The sequence below is a fragment of the Hyperolius riggenbachi genome, chromosome 6, assembly GCF_040937935.1.
Source record: "Hyperolius riggenbachi isolate aHypRig1 chromosome 6, aHypRig1.pri, whole genome shotgun sequence".
NCBI lineage: Eukaryota > Metazoa > Chordata > Amphibia > Anura > Hyperoliidae > Hyperolius > Hyperolius riggenbachi.
The window spans coordinates 264,725,276-264,749,676 of NC_090651.1; the positions used below are offsets into that span (position 1 = coordinate 264,725,276).

The 24,401-nt window shown below is 45.4% G+C and overlaps 1 protein-coding gene across 9 annotated transcripts in view; it reads left to right on the top strand.

The window, feature by feature from the left end:
- The window catches only part of TTC12 (tetratricopeptide repeat domain 12), a 308,494-nt gene that overhangs the window by 111,644 nt on the left and 172,449 nt on the right, over nucleotides 1-24,401 (top strand). For all 9 annotated transcript variants that reach the window (XR_011022127.1, XR_011022128.1, XM_068240772.1 and 6 more), the window contains exon 9: nucleotides 15,672-15,732. Coding sequence is in view for 7 of the 9 variants with exons in the window: in XM_068240772.1 (XP_068096873.1) it covers nucleotides 15,672-15,732 (61 nt within the window). In the remaining 2 variants the exon portion in view is untranslated. The remainder of the gene's footprint in view (nucleotides 1-15,671; nucleotides 15,733-24,401) is intronic.

Sequence of the window (24,401 nt, forward strand, 5' to 3'; positions counted from 1 at the left end):
AGAAGATAGAACAGAAGGATCCCCAGCGCTAGCGAAAAGTAGCTAGCGCGATCCCAGGAGACAGAGTAGCAGAACAGAAAGATCCCCAGCGCTAGCGAAAAGTGGCTAGCGCGATCCCAGAAGACAGAACAGAAGGATCCCCAGCGCTAGCGAAAAGTGGCTAGCGCGATCCCAGGAGACAGAACAGAAGGATCCCCAGCACTAGCGCTAGGGCGAGTGTGATCCAAACACACGGCAGACAGAACAGATGAGGTAGGCAGAAACAACCGCTGTTTCAACCTACACTCCAGACTCAATCAGAAGGATCCACAGCCGCTAACGCTAGGGCTTGTACGATCCAAACACAAGACAGACGGAACAGGCAAAACAGATAATACAACCTGACTGGACTAGAAGGGGAGCCTAAAGCAACCCCCAGGAATTAACTATACTAGATAGCAATGGCTGACACTCCAGCAGTGTCCATCAGGAACAGACCATGGAAGGGAAATGTCCAGCCAAGCATTCTGGGAGCAGAATGCTTTTATAGTGCCAGTCATCAAAAGCAGGCAGGTAAGGGATTTGCATGACTAATGTATGCAAATCCCTCAGCAACACAAGCTGCACAACTGACAGAAGGTCTCCTTTCCAGAGTCCTGCAGCAAGAAAACCTAAACAATGGTCAAAAGGCTGCCTGCCTGCGCAGGCAGCTGAGCGGATTTTCACAGTACCCCCCCTCCTAGGGTCGAATTCCAGACGACCCTCAAAACTGATATCTCCAAACCACTTTAACAGAAGACTCATGAAGGTCGGGCCAGCCCGACAAGGTCCAATTCCAGAGTCAGTCCACCCGAAAGCGACCTCATCGGAAACAGAAGCCACCGAAACATGCCCGTCAGCACTACCAGTCTCAGCGTAACACCCATCAGGACTGTGGATACCAGAGAAGAAGCCATCGACACCCTCCAGACAATACCCACCACCTTCCAAGGAGCGTCCGAAAATACCAAACCTGCCACAATACCTGTTCGAAGTGTCCCTTACAACACAAAAGCCACCGTTGATCTTATCCAGGGTACCAAGCAAAATCTCTCCCGGAATCTCCCAGAACCTTTTGAAGCTCCACAGAGATCCCAAGAGGGTAGAACAATCACCAGGCTCACATGGAGAATTACCAAGAACCCCCATGGAACCAATGACAATTCTGGATTCAGAATTATGAGGACACCCATCAAGATCAAGACTTTCAGGGACCACTTCTGGGCATGCAAGCAGGCAGGCCATATCAGAGCATGTCTCCACCGAGGAAGCATCTGAGTACGCTGGTAACCGAGGCACACTCGGGCTTTCTGGGTCACAGAGCACACTGGGGTACACCAGCACAGGAGAAACCTCAGGACATGTCGGGGAACTGCCAGCCTCAGAGTCCGGCACGTCAAGACCAAAACCAGGACCGGGCAAAGAATCATCATGAGTGGAGGTCACAGGCACTGGACTTTCAAAAGAAGACTCGGATACAAATTCAGAAATTTCTGTGACAATAATATCATCATTGACTACACAGGCGTGAAGCTCCATCAGAGCTGAAAAGGTAGCCAGCAAGGCAGCAATGCCTACTGAAGTGGGCAACACCTCAGAAGGACTTGGGGGGCAGGAGATGTCTCCTACAAGTTCTGCACCCTTTGGGAGGAACTCGGAGATCTCCAGGAGGTCAGACAGGACCTCAGGAACATCCTTTTTCAAGTTTCCTAAGAAGGATTCTGAACTATCCATGTTACAGGGCAAGGCTTGAACTTTATTTTGTGAACCGGGCAGATGTCCCAGGGAAGGTTCCACCATAAACTGAGACTGAATTTCATCATCAGGACAGGGATACACAGAAATATCTAGTGAAACTAACTCTGGCTTTCTGAGTTTCGTTTCACTGCAGGGAAATTCCTCCATAGCAGTCAAACCAGACTGCAATTCCAAAATAGCAGAGAAACAGGTAACAATGGTTGCAATACCTAGACGAGCCTCTAGGGACACTGCAGGACATTTTAAACAAGGCAATATTGACTCATCCAGATTACTGGGTGGAGAGTCAGTACTTACTTCAGAATCAGACTCGCAAATGTCAATGCGAGTGGACATAATGTCTTTATTCATGATACAGGGCAGGCTCAGAGACACCTTCTCTGGACAGAGCAAAGGTGCTTCAGTATCAGGTTTACAAAACCAAAGTGCTGTCTCACTCTTAGACTCGGCGAACGATCCGAGGAGACAGAACGCAAAATTTGCGAATCCACAATCGCTTTAGGTTGCGAAACCGAACACTCCAAAGACAGGGATTCTGAGGTCTCCAGGCTGGATTGCTGGATCTCAGAAACGCCAGCTGACAATGTATCTTTACAAACGTCACCTGAATGACGTACACGTAATTCATTCAGAATCATTTTCCACATACAAATCAGCGGACTCACAAAGTCAAATTCACACCCCTTTTTTTCACTTAAAGGGAATGTCCAAGCAAAATTAAAAAATGAGTTTCACTTACCTGGGGCTTCTACCAGCCCCATGCAGCCATCCTGTGCCCTCGTAGTCACTCACTGCTGCTCCAGTCCCCCGCTGGCAGCTTGCCGACCTCGGAGGTCGGCGGGCCGCATTGCGTACATTTTTACGCATTCCCGCTAGTGCAGGAACATTAACACATACATTTTTACGCATTACTGGTTCAATGCGTACATTTTTACGCATTGAACCAGTAATGCGTAAAAATGTATGTGTTAATGTTCCTGCACTAGCGGGAATGCGTAAAAATGTACGCAATGCGGCCCGCCGACCTCCGAGGTCGGCAAGCTGCCAGCGGGGGACTGGAGCAGCAGTGAGTGACTACGAGGGCACAGGGTGGCTGCATGGGGCTGGTAGAAGCCCCAGGTAAGTGAAACTCATTTTTTAATTTTGCTTGAACCTTCCCTTTAAGGCGGAAGCATAACTTATACATGCTCTCAAGACAGATTCACTTCTGGCAATGTAGTACTCACAAAACGACTCTGAATCGTTCTCCAATTCATACACCAACGCTTCGAGCTGTTTTTTCTGGAACGGGGGCTCCCATTCACACCTGACTAGGTCTGAACATTCATACTGAACAATGTTAGGGGAAGTTGTGACAACAACATGAGGAATTATATTAATTTTACTCTTGAAACTGCATCGTTTGGGAATTTTCCCCATAGCGAGATCATAGATGGAGGATCTTAAAGTAGTACTGAGAGAAGATCTGTTTTTACATGACAAGGGATCCCACAAATCATTGACAAAGCTGACACACTCACACCGATCACAATCGACAGGAACATCTGAGAAACCGGCATCAGATCGCACAGATTTAACCTCTAAACAAACGGGAGAAACTCCATCAGAATTCACGCAGGTGTCCACAGTCGAGGCACACCCATTCATTTCAGGTCGCACAGTGTCCAAACTCACTTGCTTCACCCCAGAAAGACAGGAATAATCATGTGACAATGGTGTCTCTTTATTGGAAATAATTGGTTGGTGTGTGTGCAATTCGTCCAAAATAGTCTGCCACACATAAATCACCAGATCCACATCACACTCATCACATTCATCAGAATCGATCAAAAGGTACATAAAGTCGAGACAATCATTCAGGTCATCCGCGCTCTTTGCGATATAAAAATCGCAAAAGGCTTTCCAATCGAAATCAAACTCTTCCAACAAGGCCTCAATCTCCCATGAGGCAAATGGCGGTTCAAACAACCCAGTATCTAGGTAATCTCCATATGGGTTGGGGTCAGGAACGAGGACAGACTTTTTAACTGCTTTAATGTAGTGTGCGAGCCTACCTATAATAGGATCCACATATGCCTTTGCCTCAGGCAATGACATCTGAACAAAATCGAAGGTTCCCTCTGCCCTGGGAATTTTGGTTTGGCTGGACATTCTGTAACGATTGCGGAATCGTCTCCGTGGTCAGCGCACCAGACGTGCGCTGACGCGGCGGATTTCCTCCACAAGCGTATTATTGCGGACACCCAGGCTAGGTGCTATGCACCCGCAGAGGGCAATTCCCACCGGCAGATGGCGCTGTGGAGTGCAGGCGAACACAGCCGCTGCACAGCCACAGATGCCAAATGGGAATTGTACAGATCCGGGACAAGGTACAATCAGGCAGGGCTGGATAGCCCACAGGGAACAGAGCAAAAGGACAGAACCAATGTGTGCCCACCAAATTAGTCGCCACCCAGCGACGGCGAACACACAACGGCGGAAACGAAGTAGGAAACGCAATCGCAAAAATGGCGATTGCCAATAGCGACACAAAACTGAGCAGGACAGAGCACAAGGGTAGCAAAGGCACAGCAAATCATACAAAGAGAAAGATAAAGAAAATAACAAATGCTAGCTGAACGCGAACACCGCACTCATTCGCAACAGTGCACGCGTTCGTGCGCGGTCTCCGCGTGTTACGCACAACAGAGACAAGCACGCCTAACTAACCAAAGACAGACAAACACGAAACAGAGAACGCTTGCTTAACGGTTACCTCACCGAGCCTACAGCAAGCGTTTCGAATCAGAGAAGACAGACACACGAAAACAGGGACAAGCGAGAGATAGGATCCACAGCACTAGCGAAAAGTGGCTAGCGCGATCCAGGTACAGAGTAGCAGAACAGAAGGATCCCCAGCGCTAGCGAAAAGTAGCTAGCGCGATCCCAGGAGACAGAGTAGCAGAACAGAAGGATCCCCAGCGCTAGCGAAAAGTGGCTAGCGCGATCCCAGAAGACAGAACAGAAGGATCCCCAGCGCTAGCGAAAAGTGGCTAGCGCGATCCCAGGAGACAGAACAGAAGGATCCCCAGCACTAGCGCTAGGGCGAGTGTGATCCAAACACACGGCAGACAGAACAGATGAGGTAGGCAGAAACAACCGCTGTTTCAACCTACACTCCAGACTCAATCAGAAGGATCCACAGCCGCTAACGCTAGGGCTTGTACGATCCAAACACAAGACAGACGGAACAGGCAAAACAGATAATACAACCTGACTGGACTAGAAGGGGAGCCTAAAGCAACCCCCAGGAATTAACTATACTAGATAGCAATGGCTGACACTCCAGCAGTGTCCATCAGGAACAGACCATGGAAGGGAAATGTCCAGCCAAGCATTCTGGGAGCATAATGCTTTTATAGTGCCAGTCATCAAAAGAAGGCAGGTAAGGGATTTGCATGACTAATGTATGCAAATCCCTCAGCAACACAAGCTGCACAACTGACAGAAGGTCTCCTTTCCAGAGTCCTGCAGCAAGAAAACCTAAACAATGGTCAAAAGGCTGCCTGCCTGCGCAGGCAGCTGAGCGGATTCTCACAATCCTTATATCTTTTAAATGCCCAATTTTAGAGATATTGATTGTTTCTTATATATATACATATATATATATATATATATATATATATATATATATATATATATATATATATATATATATATATATATATATATTTAATTAGTCACCCACCATATAGTTCCATGTATATTCCCGCTTCTTCAGGCAATAAACAGATAGGAGTACACACAGTATAGTCTCAGGGTCACAATAAGCGCCTCTGTGACAGCGCCTCTCTCCACCACTGCCTCCTGAAGACTTTAAAGCTTTTAAACACGATTTATCCTGTTGGCGCCTCTGTTCATTTTACAATGTTCCCTACAATGTTCCTCTACCCATATTACCTTATACAGATGTATATAGTCTTCCTACATCCGGTGGCGGAGAACGGCAGATTGGAGGAGGACGGCGTGGGACATTACTGCTATAGGGGGCTGATAGAAGCCCCAGGTAAGTGTCTGTTTTTACCCTCAGCACACCCCACAGATCCCCTTTAAGTTACCTCCTCTGTAGTTATTTTCACATGCAGGTAATTAACAGACTGTCTTTAACTTTAGAATTCTGGAGTTATTTTAAGGCTTGAAGAGTTAACTTTAGAGATCTCACCATAACTTAGAGACAGAAGAGTTGACTTTAGGTTTGCCTGAGGTAAAATGTTTCCTGAATACTACATGCCATCACCATGGTGATAACTCTAGAAACATTATTAAATACAGGAGATAAGCTTATTGAATTGAGGCCATTATCATCTTTACTTAAAGAGAACCCGAGGTGGGATTTACTTATACTAGTGGGGCACAGAGGCTGGTTGTGCACACTAACACCAGCCTCTGTTGCCCCATGGTGTGCCTCCAGGACCCCCCTGCGCGCCGCTATACTCCCCGCAGTGCTGGCGACACGCAGCGTGTCGCCAGCACAATGTTTACCTCCGCCTGTCTGTTAGCGCCGCTCCCCCGCCTCCTCCGTATCAGCGCTGCCCGCCCGTGTCCCTTCCCTCCCGCTGATTGGAGGGAAGTGACGCGGGCGGGTAGCGCCGATACGGAGGAGGTAGGGGAGCGGCGCTAACAGACAGGCAGAGGTAAACATTGTGCTGGCGACACGCTGCGTGTCGACAGCACTGCGGGGGGTATAGCGGCACGCAGGGGGGTCTTGGAGGCACACCATGGGGCAACAGAGGCTGGTGTTAGTGTGCACAACCAGCCTCTGTGCCCCACTAGCATAAGCAGGGGTGCCTCTAGTCATTTTGTCACTCCAGGCGAGAAAACCTGTGGTGCCCCCCCCAGGAAAATAATCATAATGCAGCATCGTTTCACCAGAAAATAATCATAATGCGGCAGTGTTTCATCAGAAAATAATAGTAATTATCGTAATTCAGAATCGTAATTCACCAGAAAATAATCGTAATGTGGCAGTGTTTTACCAGAAAATACACTTATTGCAGCAGCAGTTCACCGGAAAATATTCGTAAGGTGGCTGTGTTTCACCAGAAAATACACTTATTGCAGCAGCATTTCACCAGAAATTAATCATAGGGCAGCAGCGTTTCACCAGAAAATAATCGTAATGGGGCAGCGTTGTCAGAAAATAATCGTAATGTGGAAGTGTTTCACCAGAAAATACACGTAAGCCGAGCAGAGGGAAAGAGTAGAGAGGGAGAGGCAGCAAAAGATGTAAGAGGGGGGTAGAGGAACAGAGAGGGGGAGGGATAGACAGCATAAGATGGAAGAGGGTGCAGAGAAACAGAGGGGAGAGGGAGAGACAGCATAAGATGGAAGAGAGTGCAGAGGAACAGAGAGGGGTAGAGACAGCATAAGATGGAAGAGGGGGCAGAGGAACAGAGAGGGGAGAGGGAGAGACAGCACAGCACTAAAGCACAGGTTTTCAGCTTTACCAGCCTACAGCCTAACCAGCTTTCAAAGAAAACTCTAGTATCAAAAGAGCAGGGCACATTCTAGCAGTTATAACAGTACTGGGAGTCTGCACACAGGACAGGAAGTGTTCTTAGCAGCCTGCCTGCATACCTTCTCTTCTGCCTGTGCATGCAGCTTATCATCTCTGGAGTAGTGATGGGTCGTTCGCGAACGAGCCGGCTCTAAGAGCCGGCTCTTTGCTGCGAACGACAAGAGCCGGTTCTCAGTTTTGAAAGAGCCGATGCCTCAGCCGCCCCACAGAGCTCTGCTTTGCTCTGCAACAAAGGGCGCTGAGGCATTCTGGGAGATGTAGTCCTCCTCTTGCAGCTTGTAGGAGTGTATGGGGCGGAGAGCAGTAGCAGGAGTGATTGCCCCAGTCAGAGAAGCAGTCTGGAATTGTCATGGAGACGGGGGCGGGGCTTTTACTCCGATTCTGAGTGGTGTTTAGTGATATTTAATGAAGAGCCGATTCAGAGCCTTAAGAGCCGGCTCTTTAATGGGAGCCGATTCAAAAGAGCCGATTCTCTGAAAAGAGACGGAATTCCCATCACTACTCTGGAGCAGAAACTTCCCTTCTCCGGGCTGTGTTGCTGTCTTGTGCGGGGGCGGGGCTCCAACATGGACACATCACATTCTTCTCTCTGTGACTGCATCTGTCCCCTGGCTGTCTCGCTCCAGTGTCTGTGTGCAGCCAGTGACACAGGTGGGGGGTCAGACTGTCGGGGGCATAAGCTGGCTGGCCGCTGGCTCCTGGTTTGACTGGCGTGGGGCGGAGTTAAAGGCTGGGCCACACGGGATAAACACTTTACCTGTGTGGCTACTGAGAAGAAGGGGCACGGCTTTAAAGAAGGATCCTGGCAGAGAAGAGCAGTATCCCTGAATCCAGGGATTTTATGATCAACAGGGATATGTGAGGGAGCAGGCTGGAGTTGTACTTTGTACTGGTTGAACTCGATGGACGTATGTCTTTTTTCAACCAAAGTAACTATGTAACTATGATTGCTCTATTGGCTGGGGAGAAGTGGAGGTGGAGGCACTGCTGAGCACATGGTAGCGTGCCGAGCACCGGGGACTGAGTCGGGAGGTAATATAATATAAAAAAAAAAAAAAAAAAAAAAGCATGGTCACGGTAGCAGCGGCGGGGGAATGCGCCTCACCACCTCATGGCGCCTCACCACCTCATGGCGCCCCAGGCATCCGCCTATACTTGCCTGGTGGGTGAGATGCCCCGAGCATAAGTAAATCCCACCTCGGGTTCTCTTTAAAGAGGAACTGTAGTGAAAATAAAATACTTATATTGCTTATTGTTTACAATATTCTTTTTATACATTTTTAGTCAGTGTTTGCCCATTGTAACCTCTTTCCTCTCCCTGATTTAACATTCTGAAATGTATCACTATTGGTGACACCTTTTGTTATGCTAGATGATCTGACTGGAATGTTAATTTACTCAGAATTCTATGCACAGAGGGAGATACTGCTTGCTTGGCAGTTGGAAACAGCTGTTATTTCCCACAATGCAGTGAGGTTCACAGACAGCAGGACTATTGTCTTGACGTAACAATGTGGGAGGCGTTTCACCAAAATATAAACCATACAGACTTCCCTGACAATCTATTCGAGAAAAGAAAAATATTTCTCGTGGGAAAGGGGGTATCAGCAACTGATTGGGGTGAAGTTCAGTCCTTGGTTAAAGTTCCTCTTTAAAAGCTAATAACAGCAAATGTCAAGCTTAAGACTACACAGGTAGGCTATCAATGGCAGTGACATTTGTATAGTAATGCAATTGCATTGCATTATTGATCAGAGCCTCATTGTAAGATATCTTAAATAATAATAATCATTTCTTATTGCATTCTTCCTGAAGCGCTGTACGCATAAATGGTGCAGTCTTATAGGCTATGGAAATAAATGGGGTTTTAGATGTTTTTTAAAGATTGACAAGGATGGATCTGATTGTCACTATGTGCAAAAGATGTAAGGTTTATTCCTAATTTGCCAGCAAAAGAGATTGAATATAGCACAGGTTTTACACAGCAAACCAGCACACCAAATCCACTACCACACTCCACAGTATGGCTTTTACAAGGTAGAAACAAGCAAAGCCAATATTTCTTGAGTGTGGTCAGTATTCAGGCATCTTATATTAGCACTGGGGACCTTAAACTGCTTAATAACGGGATCTAGGTCCGTCACTGCCGCCACCTGTCAGTATGCATGCACATGCACTTGCCCGCCCGGCCCCCTGGCTGTCCTGCTCCAGTCCGAACAATGGCCGTCCCTGCGGCACATGCGCCGCCCGTAGCGCAAAGCAGGGACACACACACACGGACATGGGATGCGGAGACACAGGTTTTATTAGGTAGGATGATCCTGTAAGTGTCCTCAGCAGCAGTATCCAGTGATGTACAGTACTAGAAATTACAAATGGAAAGCATCCGAGCAGTGCAGAAATCCTTTAAAGAGACTCTGTAACAAATGTTTCAGCCTTAGTTCTTCTATCCTATAAGTTCCTATGCCTGTTCTAATCTGCTCTGGCTTACTGCTGTCTTTCCTAACTGCACTGTCTCTGTAATAAATCAATGTATCTTTCCTCTGTCCTGTTTGTCGGGCTAAGACTTGATTGTGTGGAATGTGCAGGGCTGCTTGTGATTGGTAGAAGCGATACACACCCTCTGCAGGCCCCCTGCACACTCTGAATGACTCACACACTATGCTTAGCTGAGCCTATTAGAAGCTGGTTAGTTTGTTTGTAAACACTGCCTAAAACTGTTAATTACAAGCCAGGATTGCAGCAGAGAGTGGCAGAAACAGCACAGAGGGGCGCAGGAGAAAATAATGAATAGAATGGTATGCTTTTTATTGTAAGAATATTAGAGTACAGATTCTCTTTAAAGTATACCTGAACTAAGAGGGATATGCAGGCTGCCATGTCTATTTCCTTTTTAAGCAATACCAGTCGTCTGGCAACTTGCTGATCTCTTTGGCTGCAGTAGTGTGTATCGCACACTTGAAAGTAGCATGATCCAGTCAGACTTCACTCAGGAAAATCTGATCAGCATGATGATGTTCAGGCTTTGTGGCTAAAAGTATCTGAGACAGAGGATCAGCAGGAAAGCCAGGCATTCTGTATTACACAGGTGTCGAACTCCAGTCCTTGAAGCCCATATCCATGCCAATGGTTAGGATGGACTGAGAAATGGAGACATGCATCCTACTTGATGATCCACACCTTTCCTGATTCATTGGAGAGGTGTGGGTGTCTCAGCACCTTGTGAAAAAAGACACAGGAAGCAAAACGGGAGCCCAGTAGTGTAGTATTTTATGAATCAAAGTGGTTAGCAAAATGCAAATGGCTACTCACAAAGGTGGGTTGCAGGGGGGCAACGGACCACAGTAAGCAGGTGGAGACAATAAACCCGATTACACTCGGGGTGGTCCTACTGGATATGGTCGCTCTCCTTTGGAAAGAAAGGGGACAGATATCCACAGTGGTGGAAACCATGTGTGTTTTGTCTCCACCCCTCAAACTAGAGATGTTTGGGGGTAACAAATGCACAACGGGGTAAAAGAGGCGCCCTGGTGGGTAATAAAAGCGTGCAAAAACAGTTTAAAATAAAGAAAGATAATGAGGTAGCTTACCTCATAGACAAAATCTTTGTAACAACAAAAGATTTTATTTGAGCACAGGCAACGTATTTCGCGGGTCTGAGCCCGCTTCCTCAGGCTAATAACAGTGCCATATTTGAAAACCAAATTGGCAAAGGGAGGATTCTATTTTCAAATTTCGCACTGTTATTGGCCTAAAGAAGCAGGCTCTGGCCTGGGAAATGCGTTGCCTGTGCTCAAATAAAATCTTTTGTTGTTACAAAGATTTTGTCTATGAGGTAAGCTACCTCATTGTCTTTTTTTATTTTAAACAGTTAAGATTGTATTACCCACTAGAGAGCCTCTTTTACCCCGTTGTGCTTTCCTGATTCAGCCCCATCAATTAAATTGAGCTGTGACAAAAATGTGCGAGGACCTCGGCTCTTGAGGACTGGAGCTTGACGTCTTTGGTCTAAAAGAAATAAATATATCAGCTTCCATATCCTTTTCAATTCAGGTGTGCTTTAAAAAAAGTTTTCTAAAAAAAATGATTTGAACAGCCGGTATGCATACATGCAGTAGGGACGCTAGGAAAAATGGGAGTGAGGTAATACCAATAGTAGAATATCGTTATTTTTCCTATTCCATTACCTATTATGGAACAGGGTCCATTATGAATACTGTTAAGTACAAATATGCTATGGTGGTAGATTACACAGCAGCGCAGTCACTCATCTGCATACTTTGATCAGCATATCCAAGGCAGAAAGTGCCATAATAATATTTTTTATTAGGATAAAAGAAGGTACTTATCCGTTAGCCGGGCGCATCCGGCAGGTGGCGCTGTTGATGTTAATTCCAATGAATGTGTTAATTCCTGTGAATGTAAACGCCGGATGCGCCCGGCTTAAACAGATCAAGCCGCCGGCTTGCTTCGTGAGTGTCTCGCTCTCCTCCCCCTCTTGCCCTCTCTCGTATGAGCCTTGGGGAGGGGACATGCGTGTCCCCCCAGAGTCGTTCGTCGCGGCCAGTGTTCTATAGGAGAGAGGGCAAGAGGGGGAGAAGAGCGAGACACGAAGCAAGCCGGCGGCTTGATCTGTTTAAGCCGGGCGCATCCGGCGTTTACATTCACAGGTTGCCGTGAAGTAATTATGATTGGAATTAAGATCAACAGCGCCACCTGCCGGATGCGCCCGGCTAATGGATAAGTACCTAAAAGAACAACTGCCCTTCATAATCTTATTGATGACTTTTATCCCAAGGGAACATTCTACTTTGTAAGAATGGCAATCTTCAGTAATTTATTTAGAATGCACTAATTATTCTGAACAATACTTACATGATTCATAGAAGGCTGTGTTCCTTTGTATTCTGGAATTTATGGATACAATTCAAAACTGCTTTATATTATTCTGCAAAGTTTAAGTGAAACACTATCACAGACAGCAATATAAAAGTGAAATTACAGGACAAATTATCGCCACCGAACACTTGGCTGGTATTACTAGGCAATGCATTGTTAATGAAGTATCTCTTATGTCTGCTATCATATTCTAATATGAGTGGGGAAAGTACAATGAGAAAAAGAACTTATGAAATCCTCCTATCCTTACTTGTACAGAATTATAGTCTCAATATGGAAAAGTGCAGTTTTGTGTAGTTTTCAGAATGATCTATTGCTCTTCCTTTCTTTTCTGCTTTTTTTTTTTTTCACTCTCTGCTTTGCTGTAATGCTTCCTGTCTCTCGTGTGTTGCTTCTGCCCCCCTTTCCTGCTAAAAAAATCAAATTATACTCACTGCTTGGATGAACTATCGGTATATATTCATCTGATTAGTGGTTTGTTAGAATATATTCCCAGTCCGCTTTCCAAATGAAATGCCTTTCTTAGCCATTGTTGACCTTAAGGGCCCATTCACACTTGAGCGTTTTGCCGGCGATTTCAGCAAAACGCTCAAACGCTAGTGCTTTTGAAAGTGCTAGTGTAATAAAACCCTATGGGCCCGTTATTACTTGGGGCGATTTGCGCTTATCGCCTCAAATCGCCCAAAATCACGAAACGCAGATGCGTAGCCTGCACCATTTTCAGGCGTTTTCCCACTGATTGCGTTTCAGTGCTATATAAGTGCTAAACGCGATCGCAGAGAAATCGCTGCACTGTCCAGTTATTTTTCCACGTGAAATTGTGGAAAAATCACTCCCGCAAAATGCCAGCAAAAATCGACGGCGTTTCGCGCTTCTAAGTGTGAATGGGGCCTTCAGGGAATCTGAGATGAGAGACCTCTGAAGGCTGACATATTTATTTCCTTTTGAACAATACACATTACCTGGATGTCTTGTCGATCCATTGCTTCTCATGCTTTTCGCCATAGACCTTGAACAAGCATGCAGATCAGATGTCTCTGACTCAAGTCTGACTGGGTTAGCCACATGCTTGTTTTATGTGTGTGATTCAGACTCTACTGACCAGAAAGATGAGCAAGACAGCCATCACCTGGTATTTTTAAAAAGAAAATAAATATGGCAGCCTCCATATGTGTCTCACCACAGATTCTTTTTAAGGCAGTGTTCACACCTATCTATGCAAACTCTGCATGCAATGAATTTGTAGTGCATTATTATGCAAAATAATGGGTTGTGATTTTTTTTTGAATGCATACTAGTGAAGTTAATTTGCATGTTATTGCATGTTATTGCCTCTACCATAAGTGATAAAATCGCAATGGCTTACATTAAATGTGAATCTCGCATGGAAAAAAGCTGACCTGTTGTGCATTTTTAAAATGCAGTATTGCAAAATGCACAAAACACCCCAGAAAAAAAATGCAAGAAAAATGTGATGCCATTGAAATACATTAGATGTGTGACTAATGCAAAAATGTGCCACCCACATGAATTTTGATAAGTGTGAATTGGGCCTAAAGCCGCATCTACACGCGTAGATGCGGCGGCGATGTTCCTTATCAATCGAGCCGCTGATGCGGCTCGATTGATAAGATCCGACAGGACGGATCTCCCCACCGCCGATTCCCTGCTCACTCCCCGCGAGGGGACAATGGCAGGGAATCGAGCAGAAGATAAGTGGCGATAAGTGGCGCAGCGCGGGGACGAGTGGGAATCGAGCGGGTATTGATGCCGGCGCATGTGCGGCGAGCAGGGACGCGGCGGGGATGCGGAAGAGGCGATCCGGTGGCTAATCGAGCCGCCGGATCGCCGCCTCATCTACACGTGTAGATGAGGCTTAAAGGCCCTATTCAAAAAGAGGCAATAGATTGGGACATTATGCCTCACTCTGCATTCCACCCTTATTGCAGTTACTTACAATAAGAAACATCAGTCTATGTATCAAAGACCTACAGTTACTGTAGGTTCATAAATATTTGGGCAGAGACAACTTTTTTCTAATTTCAGTTCTGTACATTACCATAATGAGTTTAAATGAAACAACTCAGATGCAGTAAGTGCAGACTTTCAGTGTTAAAGGAAACCTGAGACACTGTAAAAAATGTGCCTGGAGCTTCCTCCAGTCCCCTTCAGGCTGATTGGTCCCTCGCAACATCCCAGGCCGCCTGGATCCTCTGCTAGGCGGCACAGTAATTCCTCCAGTTAGAGGGGAACTGCACGTGCGCAGCCCGGTCGCACGCGTGCCCCATTGCCCTCCCGTCACCGGGAACACTCCTGGTGATGGGAGTGTGATGGGGAAACGCGTGGTTGGACTGTGCCTGCACCGACTGGACCTGACTGGCCAATACCAGGCTACATAGCGAGGGATCCAGGTGGCCTGGGAGTACATTAAGGGAGTGATCAGCCTAAAGGGCACTGGAGGAAGCCCCAGGAATGTTTTTTTTCAGCATCTCGGGTACACTAACTCAGTGGGGTGAGCAAAATTATTGCATAAAAATGTGAGGCAACTAAAGCCCCTTCATTTCAGGGGCTCAAAAGTAGTGAAAAAAATTGACTCAAAGGCCATTTTATGGGCAGGTATGGGCAAGTCTGTCATTGTCATTATCAATTAAGCGGATAAAAGGCCTGGAGTTGATTTGATGTGTGGCCACTGAATTCTTCACTTCTACTGCATCTGAGTTGTGTCATTTAAAATTCATTGTGGTAATGTAATCAACCAAAATTTAGAAAAAAAGTGGTCTCTGTCTTAATGTTTATGGACTTAAAGTGGATCCGAGGTGAACTTTTACTCATTGCATAATTGTGTTCCTTTCCTATTGTTTATAGGGCATTTCTCAAGCGAAATACTCTTTTGTTTTAATACTCTAATTCCCTATAAACAAAATAAACCACGCCCACAGGTTTTCAGAGAGCCTTGGCAGTAGCAAGGGCTCATGGGAGCTCAGTCTGGGCAGGAGGAGGAGGAGGAGGTTTTACTAGCCATTGATTTCAGAGGCAGAGGGGAGGAGGGGGGATTAGGTTTTTTTCACAGGCTGAGTGTTCAAGATACAGATAAGCCTGCCTCTGTGTAATGTTTACAAACAACATGGCTGCTGTCATTGTATCACCGGAAGAAATAATCATTTTCTATTAAAGCTGTTTGCAGCTAGATTTGCTGTGATTTAGATAAGATATATAGACAAGTTACTTGTTATAGTTAGTTTTTCATCTCGGATCCGCTTTAACTGTAGACCTGGATAGCATTTCTCATCTGAAAGGTGGTAGAGCTATTCTTGCAAGTAGGAGTAGTTTGTAATACTTGATTTCGTGGCTAGAGAGAGCATTTAAAATATTTGCAAGTTGCAACATGTCTTCTTTTTACAGGTTCATAAACATTACTTTTTTGTGTTCTTCTCTCTAGGCTAGAAAATGCTATGAGAAGATCCCAGATATTGACTCCAGCAAAACAGAACTTGTAAAAGGTACATACTGTATTATACTGTCTTATTCATTCATATCAGGGAAGGTCAAGCTTGAAGGGAGTGATAGGGGTGCAATACAGCTTATTATCGTGCTTGGTCATCGAGGAATGAATAATGATCACATTTTTGTGTGCCTGAAGTGACATGATGAGATAAAGACACACTTATGCCTGGTACAAAAAATGCAATATTCAGATTGATGGTCGAATCGATTATTTCCAATAAGTCCGATCTGATTTTTGATAATTTTTCTGATCGATTATCCAATCACGTCTATACAAAATCAATCGGAAAAACAATTGGAAATCCGATTAGACCTGTCGGAAATAATCGTTTCGACCATCACTCTGTGATGGAAAATTGCAGTGTGTGTTGCAAGCATAATTGTTCTATCCTTACTAAGAAATTATCTGAAGTCACTTTCTGTTTTCCAGTACAGCAAGAGTTAAAAACTTGAGTTGTTATCTATGCAAAAGGGCTTGTTGAATGCAGTCCAGTTTCCTGAAAAGTGGATAGAAGCCAAATCAACTGAAAAACAGTGAGATAAGGATTCTAAGGATTGTAACGAGGGTTTACTGCACAAATGTTCAAATAGTCATTCGGTTTGTGTGCTTTTCAGCTAAGCAAAGCAGAGTGTGGATTCTAAACAGCAGCAGTGACAGTCTGATGCAATCTTAAAAATACTGTTATAGTTATAAAACTGAAAAAAGAGACACTTTTCTGTACTATTTCTACTAATGTTCTATTAATCATCCATACTACACATACAATTCATTAGCGCATACGTTTATTCTCACCTCAGGTTCACTTGAAAAAAGGCAATGTAACCAAGGGCATACACTGACAAAATAATTTGAAGGACCACTATAGCAAATAAAATAAAATAAAATAAGCAGTTACAATCTGACAGAACCAACAGGTTTTGGACAAGTCCATCTCCTCATGGGAGATTCTCAGGGTTTTCTTTCAAACGCATTTCCTGAATGACAGTTTACCAGCCAACATAGTAGGATAACAGCCAGGCTCCCTACTCCCTTTCACACAATTTTTGTAGTTGGACTTAGCAACTGCCACCCAGGAAATGCTTTTGAAAACCAATAAAGCCCTGAGAATCCGCCATGAGGACATGCAATAGTCCAAAACCTGTCAGTTCTTTCAAACTGTAACTGCTTACCTTTTTCGCAGTAGTGGTTCTTTAAAAATGATTTTTTTTTTAAAAAAAGCAGTGTTATTATGTTATTTTTACTACAGTTCCTCTTTAAACCAATAAATGTATAATCAGAGGATAAACAATTATGTTTGCCCTGGGCCTGATGCATAGGTAATATTACCCTTACTTTCGGTAGCAAGTACTGTGAGGTACGCCATTACCGTTAGTAATATTGGTTACTGTAGCAACAGTCACTCTACTCGAGTACCGCGGATCGCAGAACCGGGACAAGGTCCTCCAGCACCCAAGGCTGAGACACCAAAGTGCGCCCCTCCATCCCACCCACCACTGATTGCTCTTAGACTAAAAGGCACCCCAGGGCCCCCAACACCTTAATCTCTAGTTATCTGGCTTGTAGTCACTTCCATGTATCTCCTTTTCTTATTTCTTTCTGATTCAAACACAATTAGGAATGACAGCTGAATGAATTGTGCACCCCCTCCTACACTGCGCCCTGAGGCTGGAACCTCTCCAGCCTATGCCTCGGCCCGGCCCTGGCGGGTCGTGCTAATTACGTAATTTGCAGTACTTGCTGCAGTAAGTAAGGGTAACATTGCCATGCGTTGTCTGTGCACAGCAGCATTATCGTGATTTTGTGCATCAGGGCCATGTGGAGATGCTGGCACACAGAACTATATTATCAATTATTGAGGCTGGAACAAAAGTCCTTGTGGGATTTAATTGAGATAATCGTTGTTAGATATGGATTTACTTCCAGCCTGTCCTCTCTAATCCATAATGTAGCACTTTGGTTGCCAACTCACCACAGCTGTTCATAGTACTTGTAGTTAGTACTTTTGTACAGCTGTCCATAGGATTGGCTATGAAGATAGGGTGTAGGGGGACTCACAGCTAGTGTTGGGCGAACATCTAGATGTTCGGGTTCGGGCCGAACAAGCCGAACATGGCCGCGATGTTCGGGTGTTCGACCCGAACTCCGAACATAATGGAAGTCAATGGGGACCCGAACTTTCGTGCTTTGTAAAGCCTCCTTACATGCTACATACCCCAAATTTACAGGGTATGTGCACCTTGGGAGTGGGTACAAGAGGAAAAAAAATTAGCAAAAAGAGCTTATAGTTTTTGAGAAAATCGATTTTAAAGTTTCAAAGGGAAAACTGTCTTTTAAATGCGGGAAATGTCTGTTTTCTTTGCACAGGTAACATGCTTTTTGTCGGCATGCAGTCATAAATGTAATACATATAAGAGGTTCCAGGAAAAGGGACCGGTAACGCTAACCCAGCAGCAGCACACGTGATGGAACAGGAGGAGGGTGGCGCAGGAGGAGAAGGCCACGCTTTGAGACACAACAACCCAGGCCTTGCATGAGGACAAGAAGCGTGCGGATAGCAATTTACATTTTGTCGCCATGCAGTCATAAATGTAATACAGATGAGAGGTTCAATAAACAGGGACCGGAAACGCTAACCCATCACAGATGTTCATTGTTCATGTTACTTGGTTGGGGTCTGGGAGTGTTGCGTAGTCGTTTCCAATCCAGGATTGATTCATTTTAATTTGAGTCAGACGGTCTGCATTTTCTGTGGAGAGGCGGATACGCCGCCGATCTTTGACGATGCCTCCGGCAGCACTGAAACAGCGTTCCGACATAACGCTGGCTGCCGGGCAAGCCAGCACCTCTATTGCGTACATTGCCAGTTTGTGCCAGGTGTCTAGCTTCGATACCCAATAGTTGAAGGGTGCAGATGGATTGTTCAACACAGCTACGCCATCTGACATGTAGTCCTTGACCATCTTCTCCAGGCGATCGGTGTTGGAGGTGGATCTGCACGCTTGCTGTTCTGTGTGCTGCTGCATGGGTGTCAGAAAATTTTCCCACTCCAAGGACACTGCCGATACCATTCCCTTTTGGGCACTAGCTGCGGCTTGTGTTGTTTGCTGCCCTCCTGGTCGTCCTGGGTTTGCGGAAGTCAGTCTGTCGGCGTACAACTGGCTAGAGGAGGGGGAGGATGTCAATCTCCTCTCTAAAGTCTCCACAAGGGCCTGCTGGTATTCTTCCATTTTGACCTGTCTGGCTCTTTCTTCAAGCAGTTTTGGAACATTGTGTTTGTACCGTGGATCCAGAAGGGTATAAACCCAGTAATTGGTGTTGTCCAGAATGCGCACAATGCGTGGGTCGCGTTCAATGCAGTCCTAGGCCGAAGAGGTCATAGCCTAGGGTCACAAAACCTGTTTATTTGGGCAATTTCAATGGTGGCGAGTCTGACGTACATAAATCGCAGCAATGGCCGTTAGCAACGTCTGAATCTCACGAAATGTCTCATGCAGGTAGAAGACATATTGTTAGACTTGGGCTCCAAAGATGGGTTCCCTACATCTCTGCAAACCAGAGTTACAGGGCTCCAAATTTGGTAAAATCCCCCATAGGCTTTCATTGGGCCTCCTATTTACAGTTCCAAAATCTCACATCTTTTCAAAGGGCAATTACTCAGCAGTGGCAAATTTTCTAGCATTGTAGGGACCCTTAGGGGGAACATGACTGGTGAGTTTCGGGCCCCTAGGCCAAAGAGGTCATAGCCTAGGGTCACAAAAACCTTTTTATTTGGGCTATTTCAATGGTAGTGATGGTGGTGTACATAAATCTCAGCCATGGCCGTTAGCAACGTCTGAATTTCACGAAATGTCTCATGCAGGTAGAAGACATATTTTTAGACTTGGATTCCAAAGATGGGGTCCCTACATCTCTGCAAACCAGAGTTACAGGGGTCCAAAATTGGTAAAATCCCCCATAGGATTTCATTGCCTCCCTATTTCACTTTCCAAAATCTCACATCTTTTCAAAGGGCAATGGCTCAGCAGTACCAAATTTTCTAGCATTGTAGGGACCCTTAGGGGGAACATGACTGGTGAGTTTCGGGCCCCTAGGCCGAAGAGGTCATAGCCTAGGGTCACAAAAACCTGTTTATTTGGGCTATTTCAATGGTAGTTATGGTGGCGTACATAAATCTCAGCAATGGCCGTTAGCAAAGTCTGAATCTCACGAAATGTCTCATGCAGGTAGAAGACATATTGTTAGACTTGGATTCCAAAGATGGGGTCCCTACATCTCTGCAAACCAGAGTTACAGGGGTCCAAAATTGGTAAAATCCCCCATAGGATTTCATTGCCTCCCTATTTCACTTTCTAAAATCTCACATCTTTTCAAAGGGCAATGGCTCAGCAGTACCAAATTTTCTAGCATTGTAGGGACCCTTAGGGGGAACATGACTGGTGAGTTTCGGGCCCCTAGGCCGAAGAGGTCATAGCCTAGGGTCACAAAAACCTGTTTATTTGGGCTATTTCAATGGTAGTGATGGTGGCGTACATAAATCTCAGCCATGGCCGTTAGCAACGTCTGAATCTCACGAAATGTCTCATGCAGGTAGAAGACATATTGTTAGACTTGGATTCCAAAGATGGGGTCCCTACATCTCTGCAAACCAGAGTTACAGGGGTCCAAAATTGGTAAAATCCCCCATAGGATTTCATTGCCTCCCTATTTCACTTTCCAAAATCTCACATCTTTTCAAAGGGCAATGGCTCAGCAGTACCAAATTTTCTAGCATTGTAGGGACCCTTAGGGGGAACATGACTGGTGAGTTTCGGGCCCCTAGGCCAAAGAGGTCATAGCCTAGGGTCACAAAAACCTGTTTATTTGGGCTATTTCAATGGTAGTGATGGTGGCGTACATAAATCTCAGCCATGGCCGTTAGCAACGTCTGAATCTCACGAAATGTCTCATGCAGGTAGAAGACATATTGTTAGACTTGGATTCCAAAGATGGGGTCCCTACATCTCTGCAAACCAGAGTTACAGGGGTCCAAAATTGGTAAGATCCCCCATAGGCTTTCATTGGGCCTCCTATTTACCGTTCCAAAATCTCACACCATTTCAAAGGGCAATGGCTCAGCAGTGGCAAAACTCACCAGTCATGATCCCCCTAAGGGTCCCTACAATGCTAGAAAATTTGGTACTGCTGAGCCATTGCCCTTTGAAAAGATGTGAGATTTTGGAAAGTGAAATAGGGAGGCAATGAAATCCTATGGGGGATTTTACCAATTTTGGACCCCTGTAACTCTGGTTTGCAGAGATGTAGGGACCCCATCTTTGGAATCCAAGTCTAACAATATGTCTTCTACCTGCATGAGACATTTCGTGAGATTCAGACTTTGCTAACGGCCATTGCTGAGATTTATGTACGCCACCATCACTACCATTGAAATAGCCCAAATAAACAGGTTTTTGTGACCCTAGGCTATGACCTCTTCGGCCTAGGGGCCCGAAACTCACCAGTCATGTTCCCCCTAAGGGTCCCTACAATGCTAGAAAATTTGGTACTGCTGAGCCATTGCCCTTTGAAAAGATGTGAGATTTTGGAAAGTGAAATAGGGAGGCAATGAAATCCTATGGGGGATTTTACCAATTTTGGACCCCTGTAACTCTGGTTTGCAGAGATGTAGGGACCCCATCTTTGGAATCCAAGTCTAACAATATGTCTTCTACCTGCATGAGACATTTCGTGAGATTCAGACTTTGCTAACGGCCATTGCTGCGATTTATGTACGTCACCATCACTACCATTGAAATAGCCCAAATAAAAAGGTTTTTGTGACCCTAGGCTATGACCTCTTTGGCCTAGGGGCCCGAAACTCACCAGTCTTGTTCCCCCTAAGGGTCCCTACAATGCTAGAAAATTTGCCACTGCTGAGTAATTGCCCTTTGAAAAGATGTGAGATTTTGGAACTGTAAATAGGAGGCCCAATGAAAGCCTATGGGGGATTTCACCAAATTTGGAGCCCTGTAACTCTGGTTTGCAGAGATGTAGGGAACCCATCTTTGGAGCCCAAGTCTAACAATATGTCTTCTACCTGCATGAGACATTTCGTGAGATTCAGACGTTGCTAACGGCCATTGCTGCGATTTATGTACGTCAGACTCGCCACCATTGAAATTGCCCAAATAAACAGGTTTTGTGACCCTAGGCTATGACCTCTTCGGCCTAGGACTGCATTGAACGCGACCCACGCATTGTGCGCATTCTGGACAACACCAATTACTGGGTTTATACCCTTCTGGATCCACGGTACAAACACAATGTTCCAAAACTGCTTGAAGAAAGAGCCAGACAGGTCAAAATGGAAGAATACCAGCAGGCCCTTGTGGAGACTTTAGAGAGGAGATTGACATCCTCCCCCTCCTCTAGCCAGTTGTACGCCGACAGACTGACTTCCGCAAACCCAGGACGACCAGGAGGGCAGCAAACAACACAAGCCGCAGCTAGTGCCCAAAAGGGAATGGTATCGGCAGTGTCCTTGGAGTGGGAAAATTTTCTGACACCCATGCAGCAGCACACAGAACAGCAAGCGTGCAGATCCACCTCCAACACCGATCGCCTGGAGAAGATGGTCAAGGACTACATGTCAGATGGCGTAGCTGTGTTGAACAATCCATCTGCACCCTTCAACTATTGGGTATCGAAGCTAGACACCTGGCACAAACTGGCAATGTACGCAATAGAGGTGCTGGCTTGCCCGGCAGCCAGCGTTATGTCGGAACGCTGTTTCAGTGCTGCCGGAGGCATCGTCACAGATCGGCGGCGTATCCGCCTCTCCACAGAAAATGCAGACCGTCTGACTCAAATTAAAATGAATCAATCCTGGATTGGAAACGACTACGCAACACTCCCGGACCCCAACCAAGTAACATGAACAATGAACATCTGTGATGGGTTAGCGTTTCCGGTCCCTGTTTATTGAACCTCTCATCTGTATTACATTTATGACTGCATGGCGACAAAATGCAAATTGCTATCCGCACGCTTCTTGTCCTCATGCAAGGCCTGGGTTGTTGTGTCTCAAAGCGTGGCCTTCTCCTCCTGCGCCACCCTCCTCCTGTTCCATCACGTGTGCTGCTGCTGGGTTAGCGTTACCGGTCCCTTTTCCTGGAACCTCTTATATGTATTACATTTATGACTGCATGCCGACAAAAAGCATGTTACCTGTGCAAAGAAAACAGACATTTCCCGCATTTAAAAGACAGTTTTCCCTTTGAAACTTTAAAATCGATTTTCTCAAAAACTATAAGCTCTTTTTGCTAAAAAAATGTTTCCTCTTGTACCCACTCCCAAGGTGCACATACCCTGTAAATTTGGGGTATGTAGCATATAAGGAGGCTTTACAAAGCACGAAAGTTCGGGTCCCCATTGACTTCCATTATGTTCGGAGTTCGGCCATGTTCGGCCCGAACCCGAACATCTAGATGTTCGCCCAACACTACACGTGACCCGTTCGGCCAATCACAGCGCTAGCCGAACGTTCGGGTAACGTTCGGCCATGCGCTCTTAGTTCGGCCATATGGCCGAACAGTTTGGCCGAACACCATCAGGTGTTCGGCCGAACCCGAACATCACCCGAACAGGGTGATGTTCTGCAGAACCCGAACAGTGGCGAACACTGTTCGCCCAACACTACTCACAGCCAATGGAGTGTGTAAGGAAGTATAGATTTTTTTTTCAAAAGGGATGGAAATGTTTTTAATGAAATCATAATTATTTCATCGTTTGTTAAAATGTACCCCAAATGCCCCCCCACCCCCCTTTTTTAAAAAAATAAAATAAACAATAATTATTAAAGCACCTGAAGAGACATATGACATAATTAGATAAACATATGTACGCATAGTACTATCCATACTAAGAAATTGTCTGAAGTCCCTTTCTGTTTTCTAGTACAGGAAGAGTTAAAAAAAAAAAAAAAAAAAGACACTGCTCATAGTGTGTGATCCGCATGGTAACATGAAAGTCCATAGACATCTGTGTTACAGTTCACAGTACAGCTGTGCATTGCGATGTAACGCAGCTTGGGACATTTTATCAAGGAACGCACACAATTTCCCACTGGGCTATATTGTGCTGTGGCAGCTGACGTCAGCTCTATCACTGTGATATACATGCCTTGCATTGGGAACGCATGCATAAATGTTCATGCATGCGTTGTGTAGTGTGAAACTTAGTTTATGAAACTTTTCTCCACACTACTGTGAGCTGCATTCACTGGGATACGAGCTTAGCATACTGCTGGTACAATTATAAGTCCTCAGTGGTATGAAGCTTATTACAGGCGAGCTATCCTTCTTAAATTATGGTTTGTTATGATGGCAGAAGGGATTTAAAGTTAGACAATGTTTTATTTTTCTGCAACATGTATAAAATGATATTTCACTCGGCAGAATTGTGCAGCAACAATGTCAGCAAATGCCATGTCATTAGTCCTAGACATCTATATATAGCCATATCTGTGTGTAGCGGTTTATAAATATCCATTTCAGGCAAGGGTTATCTTATTTAATACGCAGTGAACATGCATCAGTGAAGTCCTTAATTTATTTTGACATAATGTGGTTTCTTGAGAGATGTCTTGAGAGATTTTTATTCCTAGCACACGCAAGAATAAGCCTTGGG